Raw genomic sequence first — 21,372 nt, 5'->3', positions numbered from 1 at the left:
AACACTGAATAATGTGCAGTACGTCACAACCACTGTGCGCGGTGTGGCTTTTTATCTCTAAATAGCATTGCTGTCATTGTTGAGGTTCTTCAAATATCCTTCACTTTGTTTCATAGTCTACCTGCCTTCTGAACTGGGATGCATTTCTGCATCTTAATATAAAACTTGCAGCCCAGGGACAGGCCATTTAGCCCTCTGCCTGTCCGGCTCTATGCAAACATTGCTCTGGTTTGTCTGTCCCCGTCAACATGTCCTTCTGTACCTCGCTTCCTTTGCTTATTTCTCTTCACTGTCTGATAACCTTGTCCTTTTTTGTTCTCTGTTCCCAGAGCAGCAAGATGGGCATGGAAGCGGTCCTCACCCTGCTGGATGCCTCGCCAGAGACCTCATCCTGTGTTGTCAGCCTTTCTGGTAACCAGGCCTTGCGACTGCCACTGATGGAGTGTGTGCAGCTGGTGGGTACTCGATCTTTTTCCCTGTCGAGGCTTCTCGCTAGCAGCCGACACGCAAAATCCCTGTCTGCCATTGTAAATCGTGTTTTGACCTGACTCCTCCAACTGCTCCCCCCCCCCCCCCCCCACCAAGGTCTCAGCTTGGTGCTAGGTTGGAACGGAGATTACCCTGTCAAGGAGCAGGGAGAAGGAGGGGTTCCTTCCCTTCAAGCCAGTGAACTGGTGTAACCGAATAAGAACGAGATGATGCTGGAAACGCTCAGCAGGTCAGGCAGTGTCAGTGGAGAGAAAGAGTTAATGTTTCAGCTCGCTGAGCTTTCATCAGAACTGTTCTGATGAAAAGTTATCAACGTGAAACATTAAGCTTGCTAAGTATTTGCAGCGTTTTAGATCTCCTTCCAGTGTCCACAGTATTTTTCCTCTGTGTAGGCATCAAGGGATGGTGGTCTTTCGCTGGAATATGAAGGGGCACAAGTTGTGTTACAGCCGTACAGAGCTCTGGCTAGATTTCATCTGGAGTATGGTGTTCAGTTCTGGTTATTACCTCAGAGGAAGCATGTTTTGGATTTGGAGGGGATGCATCGGACATTCTCCGGAATGACCGGCCATGAGGAGCAGTCGAAGCTTGAAGACAGAAAATTACAACTGGATCCAATTGAGCTGCTTAAGATGTTGTAAAGACTTTGATAAGTTAGCGAAGCTATTATGTTTGGTGAGGCAAATCCAAAGCGAGGGTGCGTGACCTTCAACTTAAACCTAGGGTAGTGCAGCGATGATATCAGGGAACATTTCTTCATGTATAGGCTAGCAAGAAGCAGTAACTCTTCATTTAAAAGCTATCAAAATTATGGATGTATTGGAAACTTCAAGCATGGTAGCAGTGCTTAATCGTGCAGATTTTAGAATATTATTGAAAGGAGAAAGATGTTTTCATCCGGACTAGAGCAAAAATGCCACATTTCAAGCATTGTCCCACAGAGATATGTTCTTATGGTTGTTTTGATTTTGAGCAGCTTTGGTAACGTGCCTCTCTTTTTAACAATATAAATTAAAAGCATTACTTTGTTTAATGATGTTTAATAATAAGTGGAACAAGTTGCATAATTAAAGTTGACCCACAGTCAAATGGAATGCCAGATTGGGTTCGAGGGGCTGAAATGGGCTCCTGCTCACAATGTGTCATCTTTGTCGATGGTGGGTCATGTGATTAAGAGTTATGGTTTAAGAGTTCTTCTTTTTGTTACTTTTATTGATAAGCAAACAAAGCAGAGCTCCCGTGATATCCTGTTAATTAACAATTGCATTTATGTAGCACCTTTTTAGCATAGTGAAACATCCCAAGGCACTTCAGAGGAGTGTTGCTAGACAAAATCTGGATGCTGAACTACAAGGAGATGTTAGGGCAAGTGGTCAAAAAGCCAGGTCAAGCAGATAGGTTTTAAGGAGTGTTTTAAAGGCCGACAGGGTTTTAGATAAGCAATTCTGATCCTTAAGGAGCTGAAGACTGTCGATAGTGCAGTGAAATGTTCAAAAATATGGTAAAGGCCAGAAAGTGATTAATGTGGAGGCATGGAGGGCAGTAGGAGGTCACCGAGAATGGATGGAGAGGGCGGGTTTCTGAATTTTCTATTTTAAAATGCTCATCTCGAAGTGATTGAACTCTTTGTGGTGTGGTATAGACTACAGTTCAAGATCCGAGGGTGGACTCCTGCTCTGTGTTGAGTTTCTGGTGACCTTGACTCTCCTGAGCTAGCATGGGGAAAATCAGTAGGTTGGGGGGGGGGGGATGCAGTCCTGCTTGTGATCGAATGTCTCAGAATGTGTGTTCTGCGGATTTCTGCAGGGTTGAAAATAACAAGTGGGCACAGCATATAATAAGTCAGGAAGCATCCAAGGAGCAGGAGAATCGACGTTTCGGGCGTACGCCCTTCTTCAGGAATCAGGATTCCTGAAGAAGGGCTCATGCCCGAAACATCGATTCTCCTGCTCCTTGGATGCTGCCTGACCTGCTGCGCTTTTCCAGCAACACATTTTTCAGCTCTGATCTCCAGCATCTGCAGTCCTCACTTTCTCCACAGCGTATAATAAATTTGGTTTAAAATTTTTGCTGCAAATGTGGTTTAATTTAGTTCACCAAGGAATTGTTCCCTTCCTTTTCTATTTGAGAGTGAGACCATGCTCCAGCACCCTCCATTGTGTTCTTTTGTCCAATATTTCTGAATTAGCTGCTGATTTTTATTTTGAAACTCTTTCCTAACAAGAGTCAACATTTTCAGTATGGCGAGGGGGAACATTTGAGGTACAATGCAGCAGCATATTTAATTTTCAACTACTGCTTTTTGTTATTTTATCTAAATGATTTAGATGAGACGATGGGAGGAAAAGATAGTAGGTTTATAGATGACACCAAAATAGGTGGTGTCTAGGACAGTAAGGAAGATTATCTTGGAGTACAACAGGACCTTGATCAGATGGGTCAAGGGTTGGTAGACGGAGTTTAATTTAGACAAGTGTGAGATGCTGCATTTTGGAAAGGCAAATGGTCGGTTCCTGGGGAGTGTTGGTGAACAAAGAGACCTTTGGGTGCAGGTTCATAATTCCTTCAAGATGGAGTCACAGGTAGACAGGGTAGTCAAGAAGGCATTAGTTATGCGTTTCTTTATTGGTCAGTGCATTGAGTCTAGGAATTGGGAAGTCCTGTGGCTGAACAGGACATTGGTTAGGCCACTTTTGAAATACTGTATGCAATTCTGGTCTTCCTGCTAGAGGAAAGATCTTATTAAACTTGAAAGGATGCTGTAAAGATGTACAATGTTTCCAGGGTTGGAGGATTTGAGAGACTGTGTAAACTGCAGATATTTTTCCTGGAGTTGGAGACTGGAGGGTGACTTTATAGAAGTTTATAAAAGCACGGATAGAGTGAATAGCCACGGTCTTTTTTCCAGGATAGGGGAGTCCAAACTTTGAAGGCTGAGGTTTAAGGTGAGAGGAGAAAGTTTTAAAAGGGACCGAAGGGGGCAGCCTTTTCATGCATAGGGTGGTACGTGTATGGAATGAGCTGCCAGAGGAAGTGGTGGAGGCTGGTACAATTGCAGCATCTAAAAGGCATCTGGATGGGTATATGAGTAGGAAGATTTTAGAGGGATAAGGGCTAAGTGCTGGTAAATGCGACCTAGATGAATGTAGAATTTCTGATCCGCATAAAAGGGTTAGACTGAAGGGTCTGCTTCGGTGCAGTAACTCTCTATGGATATAAAAAAAATGATTTCTCAAGTATTCCTTTTTGTTTCATTTTGAAGACCAAGGATGTTCAGAAAGCAATGGACGAGAAGAGGTTTGATGAAGCCATTGTTCTTCGTGGCAGGTAAGGGTTTCAGTTCTGACTTCCCTTATCCATAGTCTGGATACCTTCTAACAGAGTAAAGCATCCTTGCTTTTCTCTAGCGATTAGACCTCGGATCTCCCAAAACCAGTGACGTGCAGTGCTTTAGAAATCTAGTCACTGTTGTACTGGGGGAAACATGGCACAGTAATGTGATCACGGACCAATAAGCCATTTTAACGCTGCAGGTTGAAAGATTTATGTTGGTCGTTTTACCCAAAATTTTTTCAAGGAAGCATTGGAATTGTGTTTTTACATGGACTGAAGAGAGCAGGCAAAAAGTTAATATCTGATCTGATGCACTGGATGTCTGACAGTGTAGCTCCCCACCAACCCAGTACTGCATGATGGAAGGTGGATTTTTGTGCTCATATTTGTGGAGAGAACCACCTCCTTCTCGTATATCAGTGTTAACTGTCTTTCTTCAGCATGCGTGCCTTCACTTTTGTTGGCAGAGGTTCATTTCACCTTTTGAGGAAAGGGTTGAATTCTAGAGGTGAAGTGAGACTCGTCATCGGCTGGAGATTGGGAATTCCGTGGTTAAGTAACTCACCACCTGATTCCTCGAAGCCTCTCCGCCCATCCACAAGGTGCAAGTCAAATTCTGAGGGTGGCGTGAGGAAGCTGAGGTAACACAGATACTGCCCACAGTCAACCCAACTCAGTCATTTCTTCTCCGAATCTTCACCAGGGAGGTGAGGCTGACAGAGCAGATTGTATAATGGGGATTGAGATTCCTTTTTGAACACTTCAGGGACCAATGAATGGAAAAGACTGTGTTCTTTTAGTCACTAGGAAAGGAGCTCCATTCCTTGCCTCTCCATGGCTCAGTACATAGCACTCCAGCCTCCCATTCAGAAGGTTGTGGGTTCAAGTCCTGTTCCAGGACAAAAAAATCTGGGCTAACACACCGTACAGTAATGAAGGGTGCATTATTGTCAGAGGTTCCATCCTTCGGATTTGGAGAAATCTGCACTGGCAGTCTCTCAAGTGGGTGTAAGATATCCTTGGGGTTCCTTTTGAGAAGGAGCAGAAATCTACTGTTCCACTGTACTGGCTAATATTTACCCCGCACCCAATGATCACCCAGATATTTCCAGGAGCTTGTATACACAATGGTTGTGATATCTGCTGCAAGTCTCTGCTGTACCTGATGCAGTAATGTACAGGATGATAGCCAGCCACACTGTCGGCCAGATACTCACATGATAATGGCATGAAAAATCCATGCTGTCAATTGGTAATGACCCATCAGGAAGACTAAAATGAGCTGATCTCTAGATGTGGTCATTTAGACATGCACTGAACGGGCTAATGTGCTCCCCATTCTCCAGTGAGTTAATGAATCACAGCAAACACCTTCCCATTGGCCCATCATTCCTAATGAAGGACTCTCCTCTTCCCTTTTGCTACAGGAGCTTCGAGAATAACTGGAATATCTACAAGCTGCTGGCTCACCAGAAACCTGCTCAGACCAAGGTAAGCCCTCAGGCTGATAGCATTGAGACTCCTGCCACACTAGGCTTCTCCATCGGGCAGTTAACTGAGAGAGTCCTGTACAGCGGGGGCTGGATAAGGCATCGCCACAGTACCCCTTACTGAGTGACTGTTATTCTGTGTGGGCTGTCATAAGTTACTATGCATTCTTTAAAAAAGTGCACGTTATTTTAAAGTTGCATTGAGCTCTGGAGAGAACCTGCCACAGGCTCTGAGCACTGCACCACTGGGAGGGTGTATCAGAATTGTATGAGGGAAACTATGACAATGGGTTGCATGGGCTAAGTTTGTGTAGGTTTGTGTAAGGAGGTGTAATAAGGATCAAATTGAGGTGTTTAAGAGAGTCCGAGGAGTTTACAGGACATCGAGGGTGGTGGGGAAGTCCATCAGGATAAGTGGAAACATCAGGAAGCACATCTTCATATTTCTTCAATGGGAAATTAAAATTTGAAACATCTTTTCCCACAAAAGTAATTGAGGGCATTAGTAACATTTCTTGGAAGTTAAATTGATGGGTTTATGGTAGGCAAAGGTTCTGCTACAATGTACGTTTCTTCAACGCAAATTAGCTATAATTCGATTGAAGAATTTAGACCATTATTTGTACAATGCTAACTTTCCTTACCTGTATTGACTATAATGTAATTCAGGCCCCATTAGTTTAAATGGTGTTGCTATTGCATGATTTTCTTCGAACACAAGAATGGAGCTATCATGTTGTATCAGAAATGACTGTACTGAGAGAACCAAGGTCAGTAAATGGAGTTAAGATTCAGGGTAGAGTATGCTTGAGGGGTTGAGTGGTCTCCTGTTCCCATGTTTCTCAGTTAACCAAAGTTGAGGGAGTGTCCATCCATAGTCCATGCAAATCACCAAGTTCAGACATAGGACGGTAAGCCTGTATTCAGTGTTCTTGCCTGACTCTGGGATGAGGCCTATTAGGGTGTCCCCATGCATTTACTGCATCACTGACGGGCAGCCAATCTGAGCTGCTTGATTCGATGATGGAGACTTGACTTCTGTGCTGTTCAAGGCGGCTGTGAAATTCCCTTTCCCTTCCTTACACAATGCTTGGGGCTGATGTCCGACCCTTCACAGACAACCACCAGCACGTGGGCTGTGAAGAAGTGTGGGAGATGTCCTTACTGGTCCCCCATAGCTGTGATTCAAGGAGCTGCAGATGCAGCATCTACCTTACTGTGGTCCAACTCCGTGAATACACCACCTTACACCCTCAAAATCACTGTAATTAGCAGCAGGCTGTGCACTGCCATTGCTGGAGAGGTTGCATAAAATCATTCTATCATCCCACCATTGAGTGGCTCTCTGCAAAAGTAATTTAACTAATCTCGATCCTTGCCCATAGTTCTGTTTATTTTTCTCTTTTGTTTGATCTAACTCCCTTTATACTCCCTGGCACTTTTAAATCTTTCCGTCTGGCACTTTCCTTTGTGGTTCTTGTGCCAGTCACTTTTTACGGCTTTAATGTCTTCTGGTTCTTGTTTTCCCCCTCTGAGTGAAAAGTGGCAAACGAAGGGGTGAGGTGGGACGGGAGAGCCATTCGTGGCTTGGCCTGACATTTGTGTTCTGCCTCCATTTGTTGCTGTGTGAGCAAAGAAGGGTAAACAATGTTATGATAGCTTAATTCCTAAACAACTTCATTTTGAAAAAAAACAGCCCTGTTGCAGTAGATCTAAAAGTCTGGTAATGAGTGGCCTCTGTTTGAATACGATCCAGTGACGACATTGATCAATCTGTTCCCTCAGTTACTGTGCCAGTGTCCTAGAGAGCCCTTACTGATGTCTCTCTGCCCTCTGCCCGTCACAGAGTAATTTCAACTTAGCCATCGTGAATATTGGAGCCCCAGCAGCAGGGATGAACGCAGCCGTGCGTTCTGCGGTTCGAGTCGGCCTCTCGTCGGGTCACGTTGTCTACACTGTCGCCGATGGGCTGGAAGGCTTTGCTGCAGGACAGGTAAGTGTTCCACGGCCCTGTTCATGTTGAGTCTGATTGCTGCCTTCGTTCCCACGGTTTTGGCAAGGGTTTGACCCATCTAGCTGGATCGTGGACGATGTTCAGTGGCATTGCTCCCAGTGATGGCGCTGTGTATTTTCATGTAGTTACATATAAATGACGTACAGGTTAGATGAATTGGCTAAATTGCCCATAGTGTTCAGGGATGTGTAGGTTAGGTGCATTAGTCAAGGGTAAATATAGAATAGGGGAACAGGCCTGGGCGGGTTCCTCTTCGGAGGGTCAGTGTGGACGTGTTGGGCCGAAGGGCCTGTTTCCACACTGTAGGGATTCTGATTCAGATTCTGAAATGTGTAAGCCTTGGGGCACTGCGTCTGGTTGGAGATGCAGCACCTACAGATGGATGTCAGCTGATCTCCTGTGGCGTTGCTCAGGGTGAGTTGGAGAAGACACTGCTGTATAATAATAGGGGTGTTCACAATACAGTGTGATGGGAAATGAGAAGGGACATACATATGTAACTTGCCAGAAATTTGTGCTACTTAGCAGAACTGTGAGACATTTTTGATGCATGACCCCCCCCCCTTGCCTTTCTTTTTCCTGCAGATTAAGGAGATGAAATGGGGTGATGTTGGAGGCTGGACTGGACAAGGTGGCTCCCTGCTGGGCACAAAACGGTGAGCATTGCCTCTGCTCCCTGCTGACTGTTCCCACCCTCCAATCAGACTGTGCTGTTAGGTTAAAGTCTGAGAATTCTCTCTGCCATCAAACTGCATACAGTTTGGAAGCCAGCAGTTTATATTGTTGGGATCACTTGGAATTGTCTTCCTGATGTCACTAGTTCACATAGAATCCCAGAATTCCTTCAGTGTCCCCCTTTACCATACTCATTTAGAAGAGAACTATGGAACTGTCATCCCATTGGTACCAGGTTGTGAGTCACAGGGTCCTGGGGTCAAATGCCACATGAGGGGTACAAGCCTGTTCTCCCAGTGCACTGCTGTGAGAGTTTGTGGCAGTCTCTGAGATGTCATCATTTAGATGTGTTTCCTCATCAAAATAGCCATTCTTTTAAGTTTTAAGCTTTGTTTGTGTGATGGCAGAATATTCCATCATGGGGATCATCATACCTCAGTCCTAGAAATGTTCACTTAATATGCACAAGTGTGTGTGTGTGTGTGTGCGCGTGTGTGTGTGTGTATGTACTACACGTGTACGTACATGGGCACACAAACACACAATACTCTCACACAGTTATGTAAAATAATGAAGTTCAGGAGAGTAGATTAAGGGCGGATTGGTGGGCAAGCCCAAAACCAAGGGCCATAACAGTAATACAGTCACTAATAAAGTCGAGGTTGTACCTTTATCTACGAGCTGCTTGGAATGTACAACTCACTAGCACAGGGAGGCAAATATTTGCACATAGTGCACATGAGGGAGAAAGGACATGTTGAAAGGGTTTGGATGATGTGAATTGAGAGGGGGACAGTTAGTGTGGAGCTGGCACAGAGCAGTTTGGCTGAATGGCCTGTCTCTTTGCAGCAGTTCTATCATGCGTCTCACCCCAGTAGCATTCTCTCAGTCAGAGCCTCTGCGTCCCTGTACGGGCTTGAGTTGATGCCGGCGTTGTTTAAATGTGTCTGCCGCTATTTCTTCCCTTTTGTTTGCAGCACGCTCCCCGAGAAGTGCATGGAGCAGCTGGTGAAACAGATCCGAGAGCATTGCATCCATGCTATCCTCATTATCGGTGGGTTTGAGGTGAGACATTCTGCGTGAACCTCCTGTCGTTCCTGCTCCCTGAAGCTCTGGCCAACCCCTGCCACCTGCCTTTGCTCAGTTGGGCTTTGCTGAGCTGCCTGGCAGGGGGGCGCTGCAGAGCCTGCTGTGAGCGTTGCTCAGCCTCGCCACCTGTTGATATGACCAGTTACTGCAACCAGAATGACGTCTTCTTTCTGTTGCTGCTGTTGATGCAATTCCAAAAATCCAAACAACCCGTGGAGCTGGAAACATTCCTTCAGAGCGTGAGGTCTGTTGGGTTGTTGATGGGGGCTAGAGGCCCAGTGGGGAGTGACTCTGATCCTTACACAGAACGAGCGTTGCAGCAGCAGTGTGTTCAAGTCCCCCATTCCAGGCACCAAAGTGTACAGGCCATCCATCTAGCAGATGGTTCAGCCCCATGACTCTGAGACCTGAGGCCTGATTGGCTGTACCTTGCGTGCTTCCTGACATGTGACCATTCCTGGCTGGCCCAGACTTCCTTGTCCATCCCTAGCTGCCCTGGAGAAAGTGAGGAGCTATCTTTAACCACTTGATCTCCCAACCGTGACTCCATAAACTGGAATAAACTTTCCTGACAATGACCTCCTGGGTCTGAAATCTTGTTGAACCCTGAGGCTATGACCAAGTATAATCCTGACCGTCGAGCTCAGAGGCTTTCGAGTATTTTGTTCTAAAGCTCTTCCCACATCACCCTGCAGAACTCGAGACCCATCACCCATTCCTGACTGCTTTCATTTCAAGTTATCTTCATACCAACACATCTCCCTAAAAACTGTTATTAAAAAAATTCATATTAGACGTTGCCTACTTCCGTGTTCTCTCCCATTTTCACCGCGTTGGCTTCCTCCGGCCCAGAGCCCAGACCTGTCGCAGTTCGATGTTTCTTCAGGAGACGGCCAGTGTGTGTTGATCTGAAGTGAAAGTGGAGTGAGCTGAGCGACGCCTGTTTCTCCTTCCTCTCCAGGCCTACGTGGCAGCCTTGCAGCTGACCGAGGGGCGGGAACGCTACGAAGAACTCTGCATCCCCATGTGTGTCATCCCGGCAACCATCAGCAACAATGTACCAGGCACCGACTTCAGCCTCGGCTGTGACACCGCGGTCAATGCAGCTATGGAGGTAAGTCAGGGAATGTTGGGGGGGGGGGGCAGGTGCGCGGGCAGTGTTCAGTTGGTTAGATCAGATTGGACCTTTCACTCTGGGATTAGGCTTAATGAGGTCGCAGGGGCCTGGAGGCATCAAGGCCAAGGGCTCACAGGGAGTTGAGGCCCAGCATTAAGAGAACGGGGCTGAAATGAACCCCATATAAGAGCAACTTATTGCAGATGCTGAAAACAAAACATACCGGAGATCACAGTGACTCTGGCAGCATCCATGGAGAGAAGATCAGCTAATGTTTTGAGTCTAGATGAAGAGTCATCTAAACTTGAAACATTAGCTCGCTTTCTCTTCATGAACGCTGCCCTGACCCGCTGGGATCTCCAGCACTTCTTTTGTGGAACGAGCCCTGTGTTTGGAGTGACCGGCTGCCGGAGCTAGTTCAAGGTTTGGAGCAGGGCTCACTGGGGAAGGTGCAGGTCATCGCGAAGAGCCAGGTCAGTCCGGGATCCGTAGGCTCTCTGGTCCGGACTACTTGATCTCTCGGGTTACTCACATGTGTTTGTCCCTTCGCAGACCTGTGACCGCATTAAGCAGTCAGCGTCGGGGACGAAGCGCCGAGTTTTCATTGTGGAGACCATGGGAGGTTACTGTGGCTACCTGGCCTCAGCAACAGCACTTGCTGTCGGGGCTGATGCTGCTTACATCTACGAAGATGCCATTAACATTCATGACTTGACGGTGAGTTCATGAGATGAAAAATCTGTCGGTGGGGTGGGGGGTGTGTGGTCTGGTGTGGTGCAGCAGTTGAGGGGGTACCTCTCCACTTCCACCATCCCAGCCTCTTCCCCCTCCCCTTACCCTTTTTCTCCCTTGCGCGCTCACTCTCTGTTCTCTGCTCGCTCTCTATTCTCTGCGCTCTCTCTCTCTCTGCGCTCTCTCTCTCTCTCTCTCTCTGCACTCTCGCTCTCTCTCTCTGCGCTCTCTCTCTCTGCGATCTCTCTCTGCGCGCGCTCTCTCTCTCTCTGCGCGTGCTCTCTCTGTTCTCTGCTGGCTCTCTATTCTCTGCGCTCTCTCTCTCTCTCTCTCTGCGCGCTCTCTCTCTCTCTCTGGCTCTCTCTCACCCTTGCGCGTGCTCCTTCTTGCCCCTGGATTTCAGACAGTGTGTTCTGGATCGTAGCAAGTTGCAATGTCTTGTAAAGAGAGAATTCTCTTCCACTTCCCCGGTCCTCCTTGTCAGTCATATTAAAACTCTGCCATCTGTCAGTGGAAGCAGTCACTCCCGAGTTGCTCTGTTAAAGCCCGCTTCGGGGAGAAGTATATATTGGAAAGACTGTTTGTTTGTTTCCATGGTTCTTACTGCTTTGCTTTGTACCCGCAGGCCAATGTGGAACATCTAACCGGGAAGATGAAGACAACTATCCAGAGAGGGCTTGTCCTGAGGTAGGGTCTTCCTGGCAAAAAAACACAGGAAGGTAGGGGGTTAGTGGTAAGACCAGTGCACCCATGTACTTCTCTACTGGCCACCTTGGGTGATAGCCATGGCTAAGTGGGTAGCTCTCTTGTCCCCTAAGTTCAAGGGTCAAAGGTTCGAATGCCACTCCTGAGGCTTGCACCCAAAATCCAGGGCGAGCAAATATTGCATCAAAAGGTACCATCCTTCGGCTAAGAGGAGATTTTGATCTTCTTATTAATTGATGAGAATAATCTGGAGGATGAGTTCATAATGTGTGCTTGAGATTGGTTCTGAAGCATACTTTAGGAAGCAATGAGGGAGGAGACTGTTTCAGACCTGACAGTGTGTCGTGCGACAGGACTGGCTCATGACACTGTTGTAAAGAATCCTTTCAATGATAACTCTCTAGAACATTACATTGAGCTTAAGGGTGTGAACTTTAGGTATGATACCAGTGACTTGGATCCATCAAGGCAATTACAGGAGGATGAAGCTGGTGCATGTGGAGTGGAAAATAAGCAATATGGTAGTGAAGCACTTGCAGGCAAAGAACACTCTCGACAAAGGTATTCCCCGTGTGATAGATACTGTACAAACGATGTATCGTTACACAGCTAACTAAGAAATTTATGGTTCATATCAAATTGAAAGAAAGGCTGTATGTGATTAGATTAGATTCCCTACAGTGTGGAAACAGGCCCTTCGGCCCAACAAGTCCACACCGACCCTCCGAAGAGTAACCCACCCAGATCCATTTCCCTCTGACTAATGCAGCTAACACTACGGGCAATTTAGCACGGCCAATTCACCTGGCCTGCACATCTTTGTGACTGTGGGAGGGAACCGGAGCACCCGGGAGAAACCCACGCAGACACGGGGAGAGTGCAAACTCCACACAGTCAATCGTCCGAGGCTGGAATCAAACCCGGGTCCCTGGCGCTGTGAGGCAGCAGTGCTAACCACTGAGCCCTTTAAATGTCCATTCACACTAACCCAATTCCCCGTACTTGATGCTGCTAAAAATAACCATGCACTAAAAGATTGAAAATTTTAAGAAGCCAGCACATAATAATTATTACCTCATAAAGAGGGTTAGTTTGGAGAATGAGGGAAATAAAGTTAGAAGTATAAACTCAGACAATAAAAGCATCAAAAGGAATATAACAGGGAAGAAAGTAGTTCAGTTAAGTGCTGATCTCTTTTAAAGTGTAAGTGGGAAATTAATAATGGGGGAAATGATAGATTTATGATCCTTATGTCTCTGTCAAAGACAGACAAATCTCTTCAAGAGTACTAGGAAATTGAGACAGAAGCAGTAAGCAGTCAATCCCTGCAGAAAAAGTGCTAGGAAATGTAATGGGACAAAGGACTGCTATCCAGCTGATGGCTGCATCCTAGGGTCTTGTTGGAAGTGGCTACAGAACTAGTGAGTGCATTGATTGTCATTGTCCAAAGTTTCCTAGATGCTGGAAAGGCTCCAGCAGACTGTCTAACGCATGTAATGTCCCTATTCAAGTAAGTAGGGATGACAGGAAGCAGGAAATTAAATTTGGGTTAGTCTTACATCTGCATTGAGGAAAATGCTTGAATCCATTACTAAGGAGGAAGTAACAGGTCATTTAGAAACTTTTCATACAGGGAGGCAAAGTCAACATGGTTTTGTGAAAGGGAAATTGGAGGGAGGTGGTGGGGATGGAGGGAGGTGGTGGGGATGGAGGGAGGTGGTGGGGATGGAGGGAGGTGGGCTGATCAGACTGGCCACAATCTGATCAACCGTGTAGACAGAAGACCCTACTCCTGTATCTTGTTTTGTTTTTGATGATCCTGTTAAGCCGAGCCCCCATCTTCCCTTCTGGATGGATATAAAAGATCCTATTGGGCTACTTTGAGGTAACGGTCCACGGCCCACATCACTGAGCAGCTAGCCATGATCACAGAGTTGTTTATGAAGGGCTGCTGAATGTAAATTGTGGGCTGTGCTTCTTGCGTTATAATGATGGCCGCACTTACACTGACTGCCTAGGGCTGAGCTGACATTGTGATTGATGCAGCTCTGTTGTCTTGCTTCATGGACAAGACCAAACAGTCTTTATTTTAAAAACGTCCTCCCTCTGCCCATCTTTCTGGAGAGGTTATGGAAGCAGCTGGATCTTCTGCTTTTCAACGCTACCTTAAAACTCTGTGTTCCCAAGCATGAAACAGGGCTAGTGAGAACGTGTCAGTGAGACTTCCAGAGGTACATTGGTCCCTCTGAGCAGAGCACTATGCTCCCAGCCTGTGAGCTAACATGAAATGCAAGTTGGAAGCAGCAGTGGCTTGGTTGCACTCCAGTGGTGCCATACTCATGCTGACCACTAGAAGACGCTGGTGCGTTTCTTTCTGGTTAATGAATCCTTTGTGTCTGTTTAACCTTGTGAGTAACTCACAGGAGGGGATTCTGTGTGGGTTTCTCTCAGTTGTTATGGGGAAAATCACCAGCCTCTTGAGTCAGTCAGGGTTCAATGACCGAGTTTATTGTCCAAAGAAATACTGGAGCTCCAGGGGAAAGAGAGAGAGAGAGAGAGATAGCAACAGCCCAGTGGTCAGCTGCGAGTCTTCTCTCGACCTGGAGCACATGGCAAGATACATGTAACACAATAGGTCAGTGATGAGGTTATTGTCTTTGTAACATAGTTTGTTTATTGTAAACATTGCAGAATCGTTCATGATTTTGGTGCAGTCATTGTCAGTTCCAGCACAGCCTTTGTTAATTTCAGCACTGTCATTGTCAGTTTCGGTGTAGACATTGTCAGTTTCAGTGTCTGCGTGGAAGTCCATTGCTGTAGTAATGGGCACTAATCGCTCTTCCTGAGAAGGACAACTACTGCAGCCCTGGCTATTGGCACTTTGAACTGAGTCCGTATCAAGCTGTTAGCATTTCTATCGAAGGTGCTGGCTGGACCCAGACACTTCAGCGGGCAGTCTACGCTAATCCACGTGTATTCTCTCCCCCACCCGCCTTAAACTAATCAACTAGGTTGTGAGTGCATTGTGCTGGCATTCTGGTGGCCCCAGGTAGATCTGTGTTTGCTCTGCTGTCTCTCTCCATACTGTGGTTCGGTGGCCATCTTGTGTGTCAAGTGGCCAACTTATGGCTCATCTTGTGTGTCTGTGTGCCTGGTGTCACCCTGCCCCATGCCATCTCCCACTTCACTGTCAATAAGTGTCAGATTTGTAGAATCTGTTTAGTTAAGCACCCCTTCTGTTTTATTAAAGCTTAGATGTAGAAAGAAAAGGCTGTTCTAGTCACTGGCACAAATGTTGGTGTGGGGGGGTGAGGGCTGAGCTGTTTCCTTTGACATACCTACCCAGCCTTCCGCAGATTTTCACCGGCAGACTTTTTAATACTGACTAAATTATTGGAGATGAGAAACATCCAGGCTGCGCATCCCCCTACCAGTTGTGACCCTCGGAACCCCCTGTTTCAACTAAAACGGACAATTTTTTTTTAACTCCAGCACTGCCACCCTCTATCTCTCGCTTAAAAAAACATAAATCGGGTAACTCGACCAGGAATTGAACCAAGTATCTTGTCCAAATGCTTCACCGTAGCACAGCCCCTTACTCTGGTCTCTTGAACCAGATTGTTGGACCACCAATTTTATGTTTTGCCATTGCCTTTTTTAATTTCCACGTACCTACCCCCCGGCGTACTGCAAGCCAGGCTGAAGAGTCTCTGCCACCCCTTTACTTGGGTCACCTGTGCCCATTGGATACAGGTGCGCTCAGGTCCATCCCGTATTGTAAGGGGCGGCTGAGGCACACTCTCTCGCAGGCCACCTGGCAATTGGTGCACCGAGGCAAAATTATCCCTGGGGGAAATCACCTCTGCTGCCGATAAGTGCTTCAGGAATCCTGTGTGTGTGGAAGTACAGTGTGGGACTCGAAGCACTTGCCACCTCACTCAGAATGCAGGACTATCACTCTCAACCGAGTTGCTGTGCCTACTGTCAAAGTGATGTCCCCTTAGCCCTGAAGGTTTTCCAAATTTTACTGACAGCCCCCTCTGCTGAGGTGGAAATGGCTCCAAACCATGGGCAGGAGCTGCTGAAGGGTACTTAGAAATATTAAAGACACAGGTCGATGTTGGCGAACTGTTTTAACCATTATCACGCCAGACCAGGTAAACAGAGTCACCATACTCTGAGCTGTGACCTAGTTGAACTGTGGCACAGGCTGGGGAGGCTGAATGGCCTCCTCCTTTTGTTTCTGTGGAAGTTCTGTTTTTCTCTCTCTCTCTCTCTCTCTCTCTCTCTCTCTCACACACACACACACCGCCACATTGTAATTGGTGCTGATGAGGTAATGGGTCTATCTGCTGTGTGGACTATACCATTCATCAACACGGGTCAAGTTGGGATTGGCCAGTCCATGCTCAGCCTCTCGGGGCCTGCGAATTGCCTCTCAGTGAGTCATCCATCTTCGCCCTGTGGGTGGGGGGAAAAGAGGGAAATTAGACATGGGGGTGTCGGGGGGGGGTGGGGGGCAAGAGGAGTCCATCACGCTGCTGTAGGAAAGTGAGCAAAGATCTGGGAGTCGATGCTTGCCCTCTTTCCAAAATCATTTGCGTGAATGTTCGTTCGTTCTCTTTCTTCCACTCCTTTTCCCTCTAGGAATGAGAAGTGTCACCAGTATTACACCACTGAGTTCTTGTACAACCTGTACTCTGCCGAAGGGAAGGGTGTATTTGACTGTCGCACCAATGTGCTGGGCCATATGCAACAGGTAAGTGACTCCTCCAGGCAATGATTATAAAGCTTCAACTCAAGCCTCAGCAAAATGTTCTGAAAGTTGTGTTACAGGTGATTAGGGTGGTTAAGAAAGTGTTTAGCACATTTGTCTTCATTGCTCAGATCTTTGAATATAGGAGTTGGGACGTCATGTTGAGTTTGTCCAGGCCATTGGTGAGGCCTCCTCTGGAGTACTGTGTGCAATTTTGGTCATCCTGCTGTAGTCAGGATACCATTAAACTGGGGAGGTTTCAGACCAAGTTCACCAGGATGTTGCTGGGAATGGAGGGTTTGAACTGCAGGGAGAGACTGGATAGGCTGGGATGTTAGAGGTTGAGGGGTATCCTTTATTGAGCTTTACAAAATCACGAAGGGCATAAGTAAGGGTCTTCCCCATAGGGCTGGAGGAGTTCAAAATTAGCGGGTATATTTTTTTAAGAAGGACATGCAGGCAACTTTTTTTTAATAGCGTGGTTCTTATGGGGAATGAACTTCCAGAGGAAGTGTTCGAAGCATGGATAGTTACAATGTTTAAAAGGCATTTGGATAAGTGCACGAATAGGTAAAGAGGGAAATGGACTGAGCGCTGGCAGGCTGGACTAGTTTAGTTTGGGAACATGGTCGGTGTGGACTGGTTGGATCAAAGGGTTTGTTTCTGTGCTGTGTGGCTCTGTAACTGAGAAACCTCAGGAGTGTTGAGGAAGCTCTCCATCCATAGACTAAACACTCAGAGACTGCTGTGGCACAGCACTTGATCCCTGGTCTGAGCCAGATTCACGACCCGCTCTATGGAGGTGGGGGGTGGAGGGGCAGCAATGTGGTGCCGGACAGCTGCTGCAGGAGGGGCTGTCTGAAAGTGACATGCTCAATGGGAGGCCCAGGCTGAGGAACCTGACAGACCGGTTTTAGGCGCTTCAATGTGAGATTCTCTAACGTTCGGAGTCTCTCCTGACCAGCGGCTCCCTTCGCTGTGATTCCGCTGCAGGGCGCCAGGCAATCAATAATCCTTCCCTGTGTCAGTGATGCTATCCAGTTGCAACACTCCAGGAGGCCCCTGTCTTAGAAACACCTCCAGGCCCTGACAGACTGACGGACTAGTTGTTAATGTTACCATGACCAGGAGCGATGCAGGTTGACAGCGGGATAACATAATTCTCAGGTTTTTAACTCTATCCCTGCCCGTTCAGCATTTTCTGGGGCTGGTGTCGGACAGAGTTAAAACAGCCTTGGCACACGAGGTGGTTTGTCACTCGTGTGCAGACTCGTTGGCACACGGACCTCTCCGTTGACTTTATCTCTTCTGCACTGACAGGGCGGTGCACCCACGCCCTTCGATAGGAACTTTGGGACGAAGCTGGGCGTCAAGGCTGTGCAGTGGCTGACCGAGAAACTGCTGGAGAGCTACAGGAAAGGTGAGACCCCTAGACCCTGGCAGTGCTGAGAGAGATTGAGAGCAGGCGCCAGGGAGAGCCGGTCTGGGAGGAGCTGCTCTGTGAAACCGGGGAGAGCTGACCTGGCACCGAACTGAAGCCAAACGCGCCACGACCCAGCTGAGGAAAACTGGGCAGGGTGGGGGGATACCCCTAACTGAATGCTGAGAGAGGAGGCCCATCACGAACAGCCCCGCTGCAGTGTGAGGGGAGTTGTGAGAAGTCCCTGATCATCTTGAAACTAGTTTGACGTCCTCGCTCCGTCTGGCAAGTGCTCCCTTCCCAATCTGTGGAATGATCTGGACCCATTAAAGGAAAGATTTGACCAAGGAGAGTAAGGGGATTGGGGGGGGGAGACAATGGGATTGCTGGAGATCAGAGGGACGGGCCTCTCAAAAGCGTGTCTGTTCTCATCCTCTTCCTTCTCGTCCTTTCCTTGGACAGGGCAAGTCTTCGCCAACTCTCCTGAAACGGCCTGTGTCCTGGGAATGAACAGGAAGGCCTTGGTCTTCCGACCTGTGACCGAGCTGAAAGCAGAGACGGACTTTGAGTAAGTACGAGGGGCCGGGAGGAGAGTGGAGGGAACTGGGTGTAACACAGCGGCCATGTCAAGCAGCACTCAACTCCAGAACAAGACAACTAAAACAAGGAAATGTCAGGGGTGATTGAGTGGACTTCAGGAGCTGCAGACTGTAACAGGACAACAATCTCCTCTCCAACATACTAATCCATAAGCTGACATTTACTCACAGGCAATTAAGTGTTGTTTCTACAAGGGTTCAAAGGTGTTTCATTGGAGTATAAGCGAGCAAATCTGCATCCGTCAAGTTTATGTTATCTGGCATTATGCATACAAACTGGTATTCTGTACTAACTAAAATTTCTGACAGCTTGTACGTTCTCTTCAAGTCAGCCGGTCATATCTGATGTTCAGATAATTTATTCTTCCCAAAAGAAAACCCCAATAGTAGTAATAATAGCAGTAGATTGTAAATCAGCAGATGTGGTTCACATTGTTAAATCAGTTTTGGTTATTGTGCCTGAATGATGGTTCCACTCAGAGGGGCAACAGCCAGTCGAGACTGAGATTGTTCACTGTTTTTTTAGCAAAACTGGGCAGGAGGTTGTGGTGCCTTTTGTAGGGACTTTATTCTGATACCTTACCGATCTAGGACTGTTGACTAGCCAGCCACTCCTCCTCAGATCCTCAAAGCTTTGCCTTGTGTCTGGAGTAACGTAATTCTAATTGGCCCCCACTAATCCTCTTCGTGTGCCAGATAACGTAGATTTTACTTCATTAGGGGCTAATTAAAGAGGCTAAGTTTTAAGACGTGCCTTTGAAGGAGGAGGGAGAGGAGCTTTTCCAGGAGGGAATTGTGGAACTGAGGGCCAGGGGAGCTGAAGGCCTGGCCGAGGAGCAAAATTAACCCGTGATGCTTGAAAACCCCTCGATAGCACGGCAGACCCCACTGGCCTCCCTTGTTCATCACGGCCATTGGAAGTACCCCAGAGATGTGACCCATAATCCTGCTGTCCAAGGCGCGCTCAGAGTGTGTAGGCCGCAACGGGCCTTGCAGCATTTGCCAAGTCAGACCCACCACACTGAGAGCACCATAGTGTAGAGTTGTCTCCTCAAACACCAGTGGGTCCACCAAGCAGCACGGTGGCACAGTGGTTAGCACTGCTGCCTCACAGCGCCTGAGACCCGGGTTCAATTCCCGCCTCAGGTGACTGACTGTGTGGAGTTTGCACGTTCTCCCCGTGTCTGCGTGGGTTTCCTCCGGGTGCTCCAGTTTCCTCCCACAGTCCAAAGATGTGCGGGTCAGGTGAATTGGCCATGCTAAATTGCCCGTAGTGTTAGGTAAGAGGTAAATGTAGGGGTATGGGTGGGTTGCGCTTCGGCGGGTCGGTGTGGACTTGTTGGGCCAAAGGGCCTGTTTTCACGCTGTAAGTAATCTAATCTAATCTAAGCAACATCGAGGTGTGACCCATACTTTCAGACATGATTGGACCAGTCTTCCATATCTGAACTTTAACTCTGAATTAGATGCTGATGATGAAGAAGATGCTGAACACGAGAGGGGGGACAGAGGCGATAGTTCAGCACCTCCATTAGATCTGTGTCCTCAGGCCTATTACTCACCTTGGCTCCATGCCCCTTCAGTACTCCTACCCAACAGAAATAAAACTGTCCACCATCAGTAACTCTCCTAGGAGAGAGTTCTCTATTTTTTCCACTGCCCTTTCATGAATTCCTTCCTTACGTCACTATGAGCTCCCCTAGAATTATCCAGCAGAAGAAATAAATTCCATCCATCCATTCTGGCATGCTGGGTCCTGTTGGGATCAGGCCAGCTCCCTGTAAGAGTAACTCTGCCCATCCTACTCCCCAGCCCTACTCCCCCATGTCCTACAAATACTTCTTTTCAGGTAATTATCCAGATCCCTGTTGAAACCCACGATCTCATCTGTCTTCCAGATGCTGCCCACATATTGCATAAAAACACTTTTCTTGGCTTCACGGTTTGGCCTGAGATCCGTGTCCTCCTCTCGGTCCTCCTGCCAATGGGAACAGTTTCACTCTCATCTCCACTGTCCCGATCCCTCACGGTTTTAGACACCAGTTCTCAGATCTCCCCTATCTTCTGTTTGAGGAGAGCAGCCCTAGCATCTCGCATCTATCCAGGTCCGTCAAACTATGCCCTTAAATGTTTTCTGCACCCTCTCTGAAGTCTTTATATCCTTCCAAAAGGATCCCACAGAAGAGGCTGATAGATGGAGGTTAAGAAATTGACTGGGAGTTTGTGTGTTCCCGGTGATCAGTGGAGGTGTATTGGACAGCGAAGCGGTTACCTCAGAGTACAATGGGATCTTGGCCAGATGGGCCAATGGGCTGAGGAATGGCAGATGGAGTTTAATTCAGATAAATGTGAGATGCTGAATTTTGGGAAAGCAAATCTTAGCAGGACTTATACATTTAATGGTAAGGTCCTGGGGAGTGTTGCTAAAGAGAATGCAGGTTCATAGCTCCTTGAAAGTGGAGTCGCAGGTAGATAGGATAGTGAAGAAGGCGTTTGGTATGCTTTCCTTTATTGGTCAGAGTATTGAGTACAGGAGTTGGGAGGTCTTGTTGCGGCTGTACAGGACATTGGTTAGGCCACTGTTGGAATATTGTGTGCAGTTCTGGTCTCCTTCCTATCTGAAGGATGTTGTGAAACTTGAATGGGGTCAGAAAAGATTTACAAGGATGTTGCCAGGGTTGGAGGATTTGAATTATAGAGAGAGACTGAGTAGGCTGGGGCTGTTTTCCCTGGAGTATTGGAGGCTGAGGGGTGACCTAATAGAGTTTTACAAAATTATGAGGGACATGGATTGAGTAAGTAGACAATGTCTTTTCCCTGGGGTCAGGGAGTCCAGAACTAGAGGGCATAGGTTTAGGGTGAAAGGGGAAAGCTATAAAATGGAACAAAGAGGCAACTTTTTATCCAGAGGGTGGTGCATGTATGAATTGAGCTGCCAGAGGAAGTGGTGGAG

At 47.4% G+C, this 21,372-nt stretch overlaps 1 protein-coding gene across 1 annotated transcript in view; it reads left to right on the top strand.

Annotated features, from left to right (window-relative positions):
• Positions 1 to 21,372, top strand: part of LOC132817264 (ATP-dependent 6-phosphofructokinase, liver type-like) — a 62,149-nt gene that overhangs the window by 38,430 nt on the left and 2,347 nt on the right. Inside the window, exons 10-21 of the mRNA XM_060827639.1 lie at positions 330 to 455; positions 3,752 to 3,816; positions 5,250 to 5,313; positions 7,159 to 7,305; positions 7,912 to 7,982; positions 8,979 to 9,066; positions 10,052 to 10,204; positions 10,760 to 10,924; positions 11,565 to 11,626; positions 16,292 to 16,403; positions 17,721 to 17,820; positions 18,283 to 18,388. Coding sequence (XP_060683622.1) covers positions 330 to 455; positions 3,752 to 3,816; positions 5,250 to 5,313; positions 7,159 to 7,305; positions 7,912 to 7,982; positions 8,979 to 9,066; positions 10,052 to 10,204; positions 10,760 to 10,924; positions 11,565 to 11,626; positions 16,292 to 16,403; positions 17,721 to 17,820; positions 18,283 to 18,388 — 1,259 coding nt within the window. The remainder of the gene's footprint in view (positions 1 to 329; positions 456 to 3,751; positions 3,817 to 5,249; positions 5,314 to 7,158; positions 7,306 to 7,911; positions 7,983 to 8,978; positions 9,067 to 10,051; positions 10,205 to 10,759; positions 10,925 to 11,564; positions 11,627 to 16,291; positions 16,404 to 17,720; positions 17,821 to 18,282; positions 18,389 to 21,372) is intronic.

The sequence above is a fragment of the Hemiscyllium ocellatum genome, chromosome 7, assembly GCF_020745735.1.
Source record: "Hemiscyllium ocellatum isolate sHemOce1 chromosome 7, sHemOce1.pat.X.cur, whole genome shotgun sequence".
Taxonomy (NCBI): domain Eukaryota; kingdom Metazoa; phylum Chordata; class Chondrichthyes; order Orectolobiformes; family Hemiscylliidae; genus Hemiscyllium; species Hemiscyllium ocellatum.
Note: the sequence above shows the minus strand (reverse complement) of the source record. Positions and strands in the feature narration are given on the sequence as shown.